We start from the raw sequence: 11,794 nt of genomic DNA, 5'->3' as shown, positions 1-11,794 counted from the left end.
GACTGGCCTCGCTGGCGCATCGGTGCATACCACAACGCGACATGGGAGTTGAGTGCTCTTCGGTATTTGGATAGGCCTTACCAATATCAAGGTATTCCGCACCTTGCATTTGTTGGATCAGATGTAGTGTGAGGAAAGGTCCGTGTCTGGTGCCAGCTTACTCCGAAGCCAGCTTGAAAGCACTTGAGACGGGTGCCTAACACAACGCGTGGCGCTAAACTCAAGATATTTTGGGGATCCATAGATTCAATCAGTCTTGGGAAGACCTGCACATGTCCGTGTTCGCAAATGACCAGTGCGGCGAAAGCGCCGTGTTGTGAGCAAAGCTTCCAGCGAAGCCGGAGGGCGGATTTCGTACGCATTCTGCACAACTTGGTACTTTTGTTTGTAATTTGCTGCGGAGAGGCCTGGAGAATATCAATGACTCCACTTTGGCTTCTTCAAAAGTCCGGATACCTTCTGGGCATGGGTTGTTCTTCAGTCCTGAGCGATGGCTTGAACTTTCAGTGTACGCTCGATACAGCTTCGAACGGCGGCTAACTTGGTGCTTAAGAGAACGCCTGGCGCCAAACTCTTGATATTGCAGATATCGATAGAGCATGACCAGATCTCTGTTTAGCGCCATCAAACAGAGCGAAATATCAATGTGGTGGGCTGTGAGACCTTTGGGCGAATCTTGGTACAGCGTGAGAAAGTCGAGGGTCGGGCTTCAGCGGATTGCAACACAAAACCTGCGCGCTTTCGTCAACCATAGGAGAGAGAGTTGTAGACCTAGAGCAAGAGATTACCTTTGTTTAGCGCCATAGAACATGAGTTTCGCGACAGATCTTGTGGATGAGGAGTCATCTCCAAAAGGTGCCCAAGCGGGAGTGTCGGAGCCAAAGCCGGCCTCCATCCTTCCAGGACTTCCCTTCTCAATTCGCATTCATCAACACATCAACACCGAATTCACGCCAACAAAGCCGCCACACGCCTTGCATCAGGCCTCTCCGACCAGAGCATACGCGTGGGAGTCTTCGACATTCCTGCCTCGCCCACGGCGCGATGTCGAACATGCCGGCTCCGATCAGCAGAAGGAGGATCGACGTGAATGTCAGGAGGTCACTGGGTTTTGGCATGCCAGTTGGAGCGACGGATTGAGCTGGAACTTCAAAAGGAGGCATTTAGGATGCCGAAGGAGATGACGCTCAAGTCAGAGCAGATCGGGAATCGGGAATGGAGCCGATGGCCGTGGGAGCATTGATTGATGCTTGGGAGGAGATCACGAGCGTGCTACTCTGCAATGTCGACAAGAGGAAGAGACCAACTGATGCCGGGCAAGTGGGAACGCTAGCAGTGGGTAAGGACACGTCTACAGTCTCAAAGGATGATTGCGATACGTCAAGGCTGGAGGATATCAAGATGGAGGACGTCAAGATGGAGGAGCGAACTTGGAGGATATCATGCTGGAGGATCTGGAAGCTGGACGAAAGCAACAATACGGCCACTCTCGGAACTCTTCGTGGGCAAGGCAGTGGAATGAGGCTCTTCGGGCGCCAGATGGGAAACGCCCCGCTTCCGCTCATCACATCCACCATGTTCGACCTTACCAACACGCTGAGAGCCTGCGTCTCTCTCTCTCCAGTATCGACATGTTCGATCTTGCCAACACCGTGGAAGTCACAGTGCACGAGCATAAGAGCCAGGCTCAGTACGAGGAGGGTGTGGAGGAGGATGGTGGGGAGGAGGGTGGTGAGAAGAAGGAGTTGAGGAGACGACGACGAACAGCATTTCATTCATCCCCCTGCGTCTCTTCCCTCGCCACGGTCACCGACCGACACCGTGGAAGTCACTGTGCACAAGCACAAAAGTCAGGCTCAGTACGAGGAGGGTGGGAGGGAGGAGGACGAGGAGGAGGAAGAGGGCTGCGAGGAAGAAGGACACGACGAGAATTGGCATCATCGCTCTGCATGTGCTTGCCTTGTCATGGTCATCATGCTCGATCTTACCAACACGGAAGTCACAGTGCATGAGCACAAAAGCCAAGCTCAGTACGAGGAGCGTGGGGAGCAGGACGATGGCGACGACGAGGAGCACGAGCACAAAAGCAAGGCTCAGTACGAGGAGGGTGGGGAGCAGGACGACGACGGCGACGACGACGACGAGGAGCACGAGCACAAAAGCCTCTTCCCTACGCTTCCCTCCCTCTTTCGCCATTCCATCCTTTACCTGCCTGGATTGTGCGAAAAGTCACTTTGCATGCACAAGATACTGATCAAACCATGGCAGAGATTACATTCCGGGACATCGTCATCGGGCGCCAGTACGAAGAGTTCCACGAGGACTACGACGATGAGGAGGACGAGAAGGCGGAGCACAAGAGCCAAGCTCAGTACGAAGAGTTCCACGAGGCGTACGTGACGCCCGCCGACTCCCACGGCAATGCGCGTCTCAAGGTGATTGTGGCCATCAACGCCGCGTGCAGACTTCGACTTCCATGACCATATGCGCCTCGAACGTGATCGTGGCCATCACCGCCGCGTGCCGACTTCGACTTCCACGACAACACGCACCTCAGGGTGATTGTGGCGGTGTCCTGCCGTCCGAGCCTGCCGTTCGAGCGCAAGATGCGAGAGGAAGAGCAAGTGGACTGCGCCTGTACGCCGAGGAAAAGACGAGCTATGAAGAGTGCTCGTCCTCCTTCTCCTGGTCCGACAGCATGCTTTTCTGTCCCTCTACCACACGGGCTTGACATCGTTGGGCGTGAGACTGTCTCCTCAGATCAGGCACGCTTGTCCGCCTCGAAAAAGTCATTGTGACCTCCTTCGTGAGACACGATGGTATCCACACGTTTGCAACCTCATTCTCATGGTCCGGAACGACGATCATGGAAGGTTCGAAGTCCACATTGTCGCCAATCGCGATTTTGCGATTTTCGTGATGTGAGAAATTCCAAGTCAACCCATGACGATTTTCGATCAAGGAACATTGCAAATTTTTCACATCGCCGCGAAGTGATCTCAATCGTTTCAAATGACGTAGAGCATCTTCCCTGGTCTGTTGCGAGTGTTGTATCACGTCGCCGCCTGTTGTGCCGGCGGGAAACGATGGAATGAGAATGGTCCAGCGTTAGGGTTAGGGTTATGGTTAGGGTTGCGATGAATTTTGACCACATCTTGCACGTCGCCGGCGAGATCGACCTCACTTCGCCACATAGAGGCTTCAGCATGACGTACGGTGGCCACTGCATAATGTATAGCATTCCTCGATTGGATTGAAACCTCGCGAGATCATCAACCGAATGGGTCAGAATTGAGAAATTCTCGAGTTTGTTCTTTAACAACCTGGGAGATCAGTTTCACGGTAGTTCAATGATCGCCGGCGACGTACACGGTTACGAGGTGACCGTTCAGGCTCTTCTAGAAGCATGCTAGTCGTCAAGAAACGGCAAATGAAACGTCGTCGGAAGAGGAACGAAACGGGCTTTCTTGTAGTGACAACAACAACCACGACCAAAGTACATGCATGCAGTGGACATGAAAGGATGGTTTGTGGACGGCAAGTACTTTCAAGAGCGGCTAGCTACATTGAACCAAGTCCCACCATGTCTGATCTACATTTTTGCTTCGATGAAGCCAGTTGTTGGACATCATCCGAACAACACCGCGACAGCCATCAACATGACCTTTACCCATTCCTGGCACATCCCTCCGCCGTGCTGCCATTCTGGGCAGCGGAAAGCTCATTCGAAGGCTTCAGGCTCTCGAGATGATCGATGGTGTCTTCTCGCAACACCCGAGTCTCTCCGCAGCGACGACGTGCATTGAGGGTCCCACATCAACGACGGGACCATGCACGAGGTGCCTTCTGCAGAGTCGTGCTCGCCACGCTAGATGCGGCGGATGAAGGCCTCAAATCTGCGCCGTTGTCGGTGTGTTGTGGCAGCGCAGTGCCGAGCGTGGGCGTTGTACAATCGACTGCTTGGTTTTTTTGTTGCACTTTTTTCTTTGGGTTTGATATTTGTGGGAATGGGTTGTGGCATGGTGCCGTGTCTTGCATGTGAGTGGTTGCGTGTGCACCCGCTCCCTCTCCTATGGAATCTGTGGTCATGGTTCGAGACATCTCTCAGATCCGAGTGAGTGCGTATACCGACTGTCATTGCCGTCTCCAGTGATGGTGAATGGCATTATCTCGATTGCGCTGTGCCCGGAGGCACGAGTGCAGGTTGTCATTGCCGTCTCCAGTAATGGATTAAAGAATGGAGAGGAGAGGGTACGAGTCGAGACGCTGTCATAGGGGCTACGATGTGCGAAGCTGGGCATCTGGGTTGTATTTCTCCGTATTTGGTCAGCATTTTCGGCTTATAGTGAAAAGTTCTCCTCCCACTTGCAGAAAAGCATCGCGAGAGCTATCAGCGGGACCCAGGACCGCCTCATCTTCCATCTCTTCATCCTTGCCCTCCTCGTCGCCCTCACAGCTTGACAATCGAGAGAGCAAGATGAGGAACATTAGCAGGACCCAAGATCATCACAACACCTAAGGCGTCTTCTTCCTTGTCGTCCAAATCGTCCATGTCTCCAGTGCTGACGTCCACGACAGGAACATGCTGAAGTACATCAGCAGAATCCAAGATCACCTTATGTCAGTCGTAGACTTCGACCTCCTCAACTGCTTCGACGCCTTGTTGCTGGCATTTGTCGGCTTCTGTTGTTGTGGGTCGTGGACGTATCGACTGCTCGTGATGTGTTTATCTTCACCGCCTCTGGACAGCCTGTTGGCTTGCTCCGCACCTTGCTGGTGCTTCAACACGAAGATCTAATACTCTTGCTCTTGGATGTCTTGGTTTTGGCTCGATGAGAATTGTCCGTGAAGTTTGGATGTCTCGCTTCTTCTCGTGGCGGCGCGCTTCCGGATGGTCGATGGCCTCTTGCAACAAGCAACAAGCGTTTCACAAGCAAGAGATTCCTGAACGTGTTCAGAGAAGCTATCAACCTCTCGATGGAGTGGCCACCCACGTTCAGCTCACTTACCGTGCGGTTCAGACTTCGCAACATTCGGGATGCTGGTGACGCATCCCAACCACACACGACGGTATGCGGACACTCGGCCGCCCAGCTGGCGGCCTTGCCTATGAAGCCCCTTCAGCCAGCAGCCACATTCAAAGCTTTCGCAAACAACTTGGATTGTCCACGAAGCCATTTCAATCAGCAGCCACATTCAAAGCTTTCGCAAACAACTTAGATTGTCCACGAAGCCATTTCAACCTGCAGCCACATTCAAAGCTTTCGCAAACGACTTGAACGAGCAGATGGCTGGCATGTGCCTCCAATGCGTAAAGGCAGGTGTCTTCACTTCAGGTCCATGTAAGGTCCGAGGTCACTGGAGGCCTCCAAGGGGATGGAACGAAGCGCTCTAATGGCAAGACAAAGCGAGGTCACACAGTGTTCATCGTCCGGGTGGTAGTCATGGTGAGCAATCTTTCGGCGCTGTCCATCCAGGCGCATACGTTGCTCGTCGATGCGAGGCTGTTGCTTCGTCGTGCACTATCGACAAGTGAAGAGTCTTCGAGCCTTTGGTGTCGATGAGCGCTCTGGAGACTGGTCTGCTGCAGACCAGGATGAGGATATAATTGACGTTTGGCTGGATCTGCTCAAGCGTTGCTTGGTGGCGCTGCATTTTGCCTTGTTGGCGTCGCGCGATTATGGGCGCTTCCACTTCTCTTGTTGTCAGTCGTGGCTTGGGTCATGTACGGTTATTGTCAGTTCAGCTGCATAGTAGAGCCTAGTTCAGGCTTCCCACCATCGACTGCATGATTTTCGCTCGTGGTCGTTGCGGCTTTGGCCAGGCCCGGGGATGCACATGAGTGCATACGCGCGGCACGATGGTTTCTTTTTATCCGATGGACGCATGAATGTGAGCTGATGGGTTTCGATATGCTGCGTCGCCCTGAGCGGCTGCTGTATCCTTACTGGCTGCTGTTCCTACTGGCTTCGAAGAGTTCCGCGCCGTTGGAATGCCGCCGGTGTTGGATCATTTTCAGCGCAAGGCCAACCACGAGCCCTCGCCATGTGGATTGGCGGTGCGAGAGCGGGATGGAATCGCAGCGTTTTCATCGCATGAGGTTCTTGCTCGTGCGGCGGAAGAAATCCGACACAGCTACCGTGGAAAGATCTTGCTGGGGCATGCTGCCGCCCGGCTCCGGTCTTACCAGTGCCCGATACGTTAGATGCTTGGTGCACTGGGCCGGCCACGCTGCGACAAATGTTGGTGAATTTGCTCGAACGATCAAAGAGCTGTGGTGTGCGGTTATAAGCCACGCAATGATTGCAACATCCCATTAGACAATTCGGACATTCCTAAGCGACATTTCGGAACGACGTTTCGGACATTGCCAAACGACATTTCGGAACGACGTTTCGGACATTGCCAAACGACATTTCGGAACGACATTTTGAAGGGTACTCTAGTCCTTATTTGCCGCCACCGAATCGAGTCCGCTCTGACCCGCGTTCACCTGATCCTTCATCTCAGTTAGCATCTTCTATGCCTTGTCTGTCTGGGCAGCGTCTATCTCCTTGCCTAGCTCTTCTAGCGCAAGCGTGTACTCCTGAAGGTTGCGCTCGACATCCTCGATGCGCTTGAGTAGAGATTTCTGAGTGCTACTCGCGCGCTCCTAGTTCTCCTTGTTCTGCTATTCTTTGTCCCTAATAGTAGTAATCTTCTTGACGATATCCTCCATGTCTTTGCTAACAGTCGCGAGCCGAGACATAACATCTTGCCGCAAGTCTTTAGCTTCGTTCTTGCCGCCGTCTTTAAGTGTGCGCACTTGCTCGGACAGCGCAGCAAGGTCGTTTTTGGTAGCGTTCGTCTTAATAGCCTCATTGCGCGAATCGACCCTCGCTATCTCGGCTTCCAGCTTCTGCATCAGCGGATCAACGCCCGAGTCTGTTGGATCGCCTTGGCAATATTGGAACCAAGAAAAGCCTCAGGCTTTTGGCCAGCAGAGTCCCGGCGCTAGTCAAATTCTAGGCCTAGAATTTGGCAGCCGGCCTGAGGCACTAACTTCGAAAATACCGTACCTACCCCAACGACATGACCTCCAAGGCCAAGTGTGCCGGACGTCTCCCTTGCCGTACCCGGTGACTTTGAAGAATGGTGGGTCGCTGGTACAAGATGTCGCGGGTGAGCAGTCGGGTGGTCGTGAGGGTAATGTAGTGAGTTTGGGCAGAATTGAGCGGTTTTTGGAGTCTCGGAACTACCATGGCTGCGTGCAGAGATCGACGCCCAGGACGCAAGAAGAACCAGACGCATGTAATGTCGAGCTTCCCATCAGATTCGTCCTAGTTCCAGAGACGAAGTATATGCGGTCGGGACAATCTTCGGCCAGGTCGTCCAGAACGAGTAGAGGGCGTGGAAGGCAAGGAACGGAGTCGAGACCCAAGTTGGAGGAACGTTTTGGAGAGTCTTGGTCTTCGTGCAGATGAAACTGCAATGATAGTCAACACGGTAAAACGATGTAATGGGCTTGACCAAGTGAAGTCGTGCCAGACCGAGAGCTGCAAGAGTTAAGCCTTAGGTACCCATCCGCGAGTTGTACAAAGGCCACCTACAGCAATCCGAGTTTCGCAAATATATCTCACAACGACCTGCAAATCTTGGCGACGCCATACGAACTGCCGACTCGCCGCAGAGATGTAGCTCTGCTCAAAGACGAAGTTCTGGAGAAACCTCGACGTGTTCCTCCAGCGCGATTCGCTTTGTCGAAGAATGCGACATTTGAAGGATGTTCTGGCAGCGACCATCGCATCACACCTTTCAAGATCCGCGACAGATAGCAAACCCAATGCGACTAGCGGGGAGGAGGACGTAAAGAGTGTGGTCAAGTCGCGTGGACGGGAGGCCACGAAGGTCAAGCAGGAGCCTGGGTGAGGTACTGTCTACCGAGCGACCGTGCCGTCCAATTTGAGTGAGGTGATCGGGCAGCGTCGGGTGGACGAGGCAAGCTGAGACGAAGTTCGAGAGCTGTGAGAGCGGAGGCGATCGGGCGATCCACTGGCACTTCATGAATTGCCGGTTCGTTCCACCTGGGCGAGTCCTGCGTGTGAGAAAGGCGATTGGGCTGGGAACCTTCTTCCCTTCTACTCTTCAGGAAGTAATCACGGGTCATCCAAATTCAGGGAATGCGAAATCCACCACAAGCAATAGGATGCCCGGCCGTAAATTCCAGGTCAAGAGACGCCACTAGTTCGACCAGACCATCGCTCACAAAAGCCCACTTAGACCTCCTTTATCTGCTCTCTCTCCTCCTCTCACCAAGCACTCAGTCCTCAATGTTCTCTTCCGCGTCCAATCCTCCTCGCTCACTCGTGCGACTGCCATGCTCGCTCGAAGGCTATGCTCCAAGCACTATTGTCGTTTGAGACTGATGCTGTTACGGGTCAGACAGATACGCTGCCATCAGGGCGTAGAAGCCAAGTTCCGGGCATGGGAGGTCGAGGGAAGATGTTGTTCTGGCGAGCGTAGATTGCGAGATGTGTTGATGGCGCGGAGTTTGGGTTGGATGGAGAATCGAGACATGCAGTTGCGGTGGCCGCGGTAATGGCATCGAGGGGAGCGCGGTGGTGCCAGAGGAAAGATGGCGCGTGGAATGTATAAGGTGGCGTGGGATCGTGAGAGAGTATTGTGGAGGTCCATCGGCGAGGTCATCGGCAACATCCGCCAAAAAATGACTGGCATTCCAACCCACCCTTCAAAAAGTGCAGCATCGATTGCAGTCAGTTAGAAGAGTTCGCAACTCCCCAGCCAAGACCAATTCCAACAAGCGACCGATCGGCGGTGCCTCTCCGCCACGGTCGTCCGTCGTTGCAGTATCGAAATCAATTTTTCCGGCCTGCGGCTGATGCACTGCTAAAGTGAAGAATCAAGTCCATCCGTAGGTGTTGAAATAATTGCTCGAGCTCGTGCTTTGCTTGATGTAGTCCAAGGGGACCGGGCCAAGGTTGCCAATGATTGTCCATGGAGTGCAGGCTATTGTTGGCGGCATCTCCCAATATCGGTGATCACAGTCTCTTGTGAGGAACAACGCCTTGATTTCCGTGAACTGAGCTATCCGTATCCTCGGCATTGGCGTGTGTTGAGCAACCATCCGAATTTTGGCCCGCAATGTTCTTCACCGGAGGCATCTTGTAGCATGCCATTTCCTCGTGGTCGCCAGCGGATGGACCTAAGAGACCGGTGAAAGCGTCGTGGAATTATTGACCCTGTCCGTATGCAATAACCCACGCGAGCGGCGCAAGAGAAGAGAAGGAAGAGAGAGAGAGAGGGAACAAAGGCCGGCCGTGCGAGCATACCATAGCTCCTCGTCCACAAGCGGAGGCGGTCGGTACACTAGTCAAAGGAAAGTGAAGTCTCGAAGAGAAAGAGTGCAGAAGACGAAGCAAAGGGCATTCGCGTGAAGGCGCTGCTGTCGAAGGCGATGCCGTCTGGTGCACGAAATGCCGCTGCTGTATGAGATTCCAAGGGATCGCTGTTCCCGGCTGCGCGTTGCCGAGTTTGGCGACGGCGATAGTGTTGTGAACAGCATTCACACGGCACAATTGACCTTGAATCATCCTCAAGTTTGTTCTCTAGCCATCATGTTATCGTTCGAGGTCAGATTTGCTTGACCGACAAAAGAAGCGGATCAGCTGGACATGGCTGCATCTCGACGCACTCCAGACAGGCTGTTCAGTTGCATCACAGCGTTCTTTCCAATGGTGTTCTCATCTCTTTGGCGATCTGCTCTCGGATTGTGATTTCGCTTTCGACCTCTGGAAGCGGCGATTCCGGACAATCGGATGGGTTCCAGTTGGTGTGTCCTGGGTTCTGCACGACGGGACTTGGCTTTCTGTTCGTGGTTGTCTTACAGCGAGATGATCGGGCATACTGCGCTTGTTGAGCAGAGCTGAATGAGCATCCTTCGAGAGACTGCAAGTAGTGCAGCCAAGTCCGTGCTCATTCGTGGAGTGTCCTGTTATTGTGGCTTGGCTGCTCGATCGCCGTTCGAAGATGGGCAACAGCTCACCCTCCCTCTGGCGCTCCAGCACTCGATCGCCACCACAACACTCCGCAGCTCAATGAGATTCGTGCTGATTTATCGCAGTCCAACGCATCCAGCTCTTCGACGGCCGTCCAGTTCCTCGACCGACTTTGTGTTGGCATGCTCGCATGTTTGGAACCATCCCGCGTCCTGCGTCTCCCAACCCGCTTCCTGTCTCCTTGTTCTCGCCGCGCCTCTTGTCATGTTCATCGCCTTGGATCTGCATTGGACTGCCGTAGTCGTAGATGTAGGTTGCGGGTATTCGTAAAGACTGGCTCGCGGCTGCCTCGTGTCGTTGTCGAAGTTGTTGATGATAACCATCTGGTGTTCGGACAGCTTTCCAATAGCCTTCTAGGTGGCAGTGAGCGCGGACACCGATAAGGAGACAAGGGGAATTCTCACCTCCGAGATCAGTCAGTCCGAGGTGATGGCGAAGTCGATTCTCACGCTGTAGAACCCAAAGGTGAAGTGGGCTGTATTGTCGATGGTCCTTGTGATGTCGGTCAAGACGATGCGAAAGGTGGGAACTGGGCGGGTCGTCCGAATCCGAATCCGAATCCGCTGATGTTCATTCAACTAGAGCATCAAGTCCGAGGGTCCCTTGCTTGCTTAACCAACTTGACTCAAATTCGAGACCGGAGGAGAAGAGCGTTGGCGAGATCTGATCTGTTGTTTAGTTTGCTTCGTCTTCGACTGCTATCTGGTGAATCCGCCTCAATAATGATATTTCTCCAGCACAATCCACACATCCTCGTCGCCCGAACTCGATGCAGATATTTCGTAGTCCTTGAGCTGCTCCGTCTTTCCTCGTCACACCACCAACCCAACTCGCTTGTCCACTTTCCACCATATCCATTGCGACGACCTGGACAACTGGGATCATCAGCGGCAGGCAAAAACGACCTGCAGATAGTTGGGAATCAAAGAGACAAATGGTCATCAACGTACTCGCATGTGGCGAGTAAGGGATCTGTATAGGACAAATCACGGGAGGTCGTTCATGAGAAGACCTGCAATCGGCAAAAAGGCAAGAAGCGACCTACGAATAGTAGGCAAGGAGATGTCTGCAAATGACAGATAGACGGGACCTGTAAAGTGACAGGCAAAATCGTCCGCAAGCCGCGAACGTTGAGCGATCCACAAATTGCAGACACAGACCGGTGTACAAATGGTAGACAGATGGTGATCCACAAGTGGCAAATCAAACAGGTTCGATCAACCCAAGGTCCTGCTCACGGCGACTTCGAAATGATCACTCAACCAGGCCACGCTACATTGCTGGTAGGCCATGTTGATGGGAGCATCGAAAACTCCAAGATCCTTCGCGGTGATGGGAATCGAAGCTGATCCTTGTCCACGTGGTTGATGTGTTCCATTGCGTCGCAGTCATACAATCGAATGCGATTATGTTTCTCGTCAAGGACCCACAGCGCGCCGCGATGTGCTATCAAACGCCCATCGGGTAAAGGAACCAAGGATTCTGGAATGTCCTGGGCACTCGCGACTGGCGTCTTGCCCGGTTGTTCAATGGCAGCGCCGATCCAGTTCAGCATATGCTCCAAGACGGGGTGCGTGGGTTCTGCCGTAGTCACGTCTCCAACGTCTTCGATCATGGTTTTAAGGCAGTCCGTGTTAAGTTCGACCCGACAGCGAATAGCTAGTTCGATCGATCGACAGAGCGCGAGGGACATGATCGCCGTTCTCTAAGTTAACGGTATATCGTGGAAACGCCTGCAC

General features: G+C 53.4%; 2 protein-coding genes across 2 annotated transcripts; one reads left to right on the top strand and one right to left on the bottom strand.

Annotated features, from left to right (window-relative positions):
* Positions 1-1,215: 1,215 nt before the first annotated feature.
* MYCGRDRAFT_97542 (uncharacterized protein) lies at positions 1,216-2,920 on the top strand (the record flags this gene model as incomplete). The annotated part of the gene is made up of 6 exons (XM_003847456.1): positions 1,216-1,339; positions 1,402-1,859; positions 2,006-2,030; positions 2,269-2,392; positions 2,558-2,637; positions 2,766-2,920. The coding sequence occupies 6 exons, from the start codon at positions 1,216-1,218 to the stop codon at positions 2,918-2,920; spliced, it is 966 nt and encodes a 321-aa protein (XP_003847504.1).
* A 7,047-nt stretch (positions 2,921-9,967) lies between these two features.
* MYCGRDRAFT_106579 (uncharacterized protein) lies at positions 9,968-10,521 on the bottom strand (the record flags this gene model as incomplete). Its single annotated transcript, XM_003847351.1, has 2 exons — positions 9,968-10,408; positions 10,460-10,521. The coding sequence occupies one exon, from the start codon at positions 10,376-10,378 to the stop codon at positions 10,112-10,114; it is 267 nt and encodes an 88-aa protein (XP_003847399.1).
* Between the last annotated feature and the right edge of the window lie 1,273 nt (positions 10,522-11,794).

The sequence above is a fragment of the Zymoseptoria tritici genome, chromosome 14 (assembly GCF_000219625.1).
Source record: "Zymoseptoria tritici IPO323 chromosome 14, whole genome shotgun sequence".
NCBI classification, from domain to species: domain Eukaryota; kingdom Fungi; phylum Ascomycota; class Dothideomycetes; order Mycosphaerellales; family Mycosphaerellaceae; genus Zymoseptoria; species Zymoseptoria tritici.
This window is presented reverse-complemented; position numbering and strand designations above follow the sequence as displayed.